Here is a 4,030-nt window from a genome sequence, read left to right on the forward strand (position 1 = left end):
TTTTGAGACACACTTGCTCTGTCACCCAGGCTGGAGTGCAATGGCGTGATCTCAGGTTACTGGAACCTCTGCCTCCCAGGTTCAAGTGATTTTCCTGCCTCAGCCTACAGAGTAGCTGGGATTATAGGCACGCGCTACCACACCTGGCTAATTTTTGTATCTTTTAGAAGAGACGGTGTTTCACCATGTTGGCCACGCTGGTCTGGAACTCCTGACTTTGTAATCTGCCTACCTTGGCCTCCCAAAGTGCTGGGAATACAGGCGTGAGCCACCGCGCCCAGCCAAGACCTCATTTTTATAAACAAAGAAGACTTATGCTGTTACCTTGACCTCCTGCCAATAGGGACCCCCGCGGGTGAACATGAAGTAACTATACAGCTGATTCTTCCTCTGGATGAAATCTGTGTCCTGTATGATATTCACCATCCAAGGCCGACCATCCCCACGTACACGGAGATACAGAGTATTGAACTGGGTCCAATCATAAGGCTTCTTCCTCTCAAAAGCACCCTAAGATAATGAAAGAAAAGTTACCCTAAGATAATGAAAGAAAAGTTAATTGTACCTCATTCTCCACTATTAACAAAATATTAGTCATCACCAAGTCAGTATCATCAACAGGATTCACTATTTTTCTTTTTTGACTTTCTGCCCCATAAGGAGGCAGATAAACCCGCTGATTATTATTTTAGCACAAAATACTGACATAGTTACATGTTTCGAAGGTAATGTACAAAACACGACTGGCCCAGGACAATGTTTTTACATGGGGAAGGCACTCACCTGTGTTCACTAAATGGAAATGAATGTATTTCCTCTATCAGGTCCCTATGGAGCAGTGGCTTCTGAGTGGCCTATTTTATGACAACTGCCTTTCCACAGATCAGAAAACTATGAAGAATACGGCTTCAGTTTTAAAAGTGGTATTTAACAACAGCATCCATTAAATATTTGCATTAATCAATTTACATGCATAATTTAATCCTCACAACAGCGCTATGATAGGTTAGTAACATCTTACCCCATTTTACAGATAAAGAAACTGAGCTAACAACTGGTATATTCAGCTATGAAGTGGTATATTCAGTGCTGTTTAACTCCAAATCTGTGTGCTTAACAACAATCTATACTGCCTCTCTCTTCAAAAGTACAATTTGGTGTTCATTTCCAACAGCAGTTATAGCAATCTCAAGGCTACTCAGATGTCAAGAATACCAATGTCTAGATATGAAGTAATATTTATTAGCTGTTTAACTTTGGACAAGTTACTAAATTTCTCCAAGTCTGTTTCCTCATCCATAAAATCGGGATGATCTTACCTCAGGGGACTGTTGTGAGAAATAATAACGTATATAAAGTGCTTAGCACAATGACTGGCAGGACATACTTAATAACTGTTATCTTCTATTTTCATTATTCCAAAATGAGTATTTGGGCCGGGTGTAGTGGCTGACACCTGTAATCCCAACACTCTGAGAGGCCAAGGCGGGCAGATCACCTGAGGTCAGGAGTTCAAGACAAGCCTGGTCAACATGGTAAAACCCCGTCTCTACCAAGAAATACAAAAATTAGTCAGGAATAGTGGCACATGCCAATATTCCCAGACTCTCAGGAGGCTGAGGCATGAGAATTGCTTGAACACAGGAGGCGGAGGTTGCAATGAGCCAAGATCACACTACCACAATCCAGCCTGGGTGACAGAGTAAGACTCTGTCTGGAGGTCTGAAGTTAGAGACCAGCCTAGTCAACAAGGTGAAACCCCGTCTCTACTAAAAATGCAAAAATTAGCCAGGTGTAGCAGCGGGCGCCTGTAATCCGAGCTACTCGGGAGGCTGAGACAGGAGAATCACTTGAACCCGGGAGGAGGAGGATGCAGTGAGCCAAGATCGTGCCACGCACTTCAGCCTAGGCAACAAAGAGCAAAACTCCCTCTAAAAAAAAAGGAACGAAAAAGAAAAACAAAGGATATTTGGCCATTGAGTTATTTTCTACTCTAGACTGACCAAATCCATTCTGAACATTTTTAGGGCCTATAAAAATCAAGCAGCTGTGTATCATTTGTTGAATCTGAAAGAACGTATGCCTTTTTCTCTTACTATTATATGGAGAGAAGGAGTTAATATTATTCCTGACATTTGCCTTTCTCCTAAAAGCACCAATATCCAAGCAAGCATTCCAGGAGCTGTGGCCAGGGACAGGCATAGAAGCCCGTCCAGGGCAGCCATGAAACAGGTCAGCAAAGTTCACAAAAAGTCAGAGGTTGCTGGGAAGACAAAGGAATTAATCTAAATAACTTTAGAAAACAGTGTCTTAACTGAGAACCACAAGATGAGAGACAAAATAAACTGTACATAAACACTGTAGTTAGTAAGTTGTTTCTTACAGGGTAACAAGCTAAAAATTCTGACACTGCTTTACGTATATACTAGGGTTGAATTAATAATAAATGGATAATAGATAGCAGTATACAGGTTTCTCACTGTTAGAGAGGGAAGTTACAAATAAGCAAGAGAAGAAAGGCTAGAATGAACCTTGCGGTACAGGATTAGAATCAGAGACAATAGTATGAATTCATGTTTAGTATAATATAGACAGAAATGGATAAATAATTACAGACATGCGTATATACACAGGTTAGTACACATATATCTATTTCCTAGCTGTGTCCACTAAAAGGACCTAGAAATAGTGAGAACCTAGTAGCAACAAGCATACACAACCCAGATCTTGGTGTCTAACAAAAAAACGTGAATCGGCATAACAAAGAACAAAATCACATCCTTTGCAGCAACATGGATACACCTGGAGGCCATTATCCTAAATGAATGAACTCAGAAACAGAAAACTAAAAACCACATGTTCTCACTTGTAAGTGAAAGCTAAACACTGGATATGTACAGACATAAATAGGGAAACAATAAACACTGGAGTTCCATAAGTGGGGAAGGAGTCAGTGGGGCAAGGGTTGAAAAACTACCAAATGAGTACTATATTCACTATTTGGGTGATGGGATCAATGAAAGCCCAAACCTCAGCAACATGCAATATAAACCCATGTAACAAACCTGCACATGCACCCGAGTCTAAAATTTAAAACAGTCAGGCACACTTTAGGTGACTGAGGCAGGAGGATTGCTTGAGCCCAGGAATTCAGGACAAGCCTGGGCAATATAGTGAGACCTCATCTCCACAGAAAATTTAAAAATTAACGAAGCATGGTGGCCCACACCTGTAGTCCCAGCTACTCAGGACGCTGAGGTGTGAGGATCACCTGAGCATGGGAGGCAGGGGTTGTAGTGAGCTGAGACTGAGCCACTGTGCTCCAGCCTGGACAACAGAACAAGACCCTGTATCAAAAAAATAACAAAAATAAAATAAAATTTAAAAACAGCCTGAGTGACATAGCAAGACCTCGATTCTACTTAAAAAAAATTATGCCAGTTGCAGTGGCTCATGCCTGTAATCCCAATACTTTGGGAGGCCAAGTTGGACAGATCACCTGAGGTCAGGAGTTCAAGACCAGCCTGGCCAACATGGTGAATCCCCGTCTCTAAATAAATTAGTATGATGGAGGGTGCCTGTAATCCTAGCTGCTCAGGAAGCTGAGGTGGGAAAGTCACTTGCACCCAGGAGGCAGAGGGTGCAGTGAGCTGAGCTCGTAACAGCACTCCAGCCTGGGTGATAGACCAAGACTCCGTCTCAAAAACAAACAAAAAAATTAGCCAGGCATAGTAACACAAGCCTGTATTCCTAGCCACTTCATAGGTTGAGGTAGGATCATTTCACCCCAGATATAGAGGTTTCCATCAGCTATGATCATGCCATTGCACTCCAGCCTGCGTGACAGAACCCATATTTCAAAAAGAAAACCTTGGCTGGACGAGGTGGTGTAAGCCTGTAATCCCAGCTACTCAGGAGGCTGAGGCAAGAGAATAACTTGAACCTGGGAGGCAGAGGTTGCAGCGAGCCAAGATCGCGCCATTGCATTCCAGCCTGGGTGACCGAGTAAGACTCCATCTCAAAAAAAAAA

The 4,030-nt window shown here is 42.5% G+C and overlaps 1 protein-coding gene across 4 annotated transcripts in view; it reads right to left on the reverse strand.

The window, feature by feature from the left end:
• NDUFAF1 (NADH:ubiquinone oxidoreductase complex assembly factor 1) overlaps positions 1 to 4,030 on the reverse strand; it is a 15,715-nt gene that overhangs the window by 7,364 nt on the left and 4,321 nt on the right. For all 4 annotated transcript variants that reach the window (XM_017530996.1, XM_017530994.2, XM_017530993.2 and 1 more), the window contains exon 3: positions 325 to 510. In XM_017530996.1, the coding sequence (XP_017386485.1) occupies positions 325 to 510 (186 nt within the window). The remainder of the gene's footprint in view (positions 1 to 324; positions 511 to 4,030) is intronic.

Source organism: Cebus imitator, unplaced genomic scaffold (assembly GCF_001604975.1).
Source record: "Cebus imitator isolate Cc_AM_T3 unplaced genomic scaffold, Cebus_imitator-1.0 Scaffold70, whole genome shotgun sequence".
Lineage (NCBI taxonomy): Eukaryota > Metazoa > Chordata > Mammalia > Primates > Cebidae > Cebus > Cebus imitator.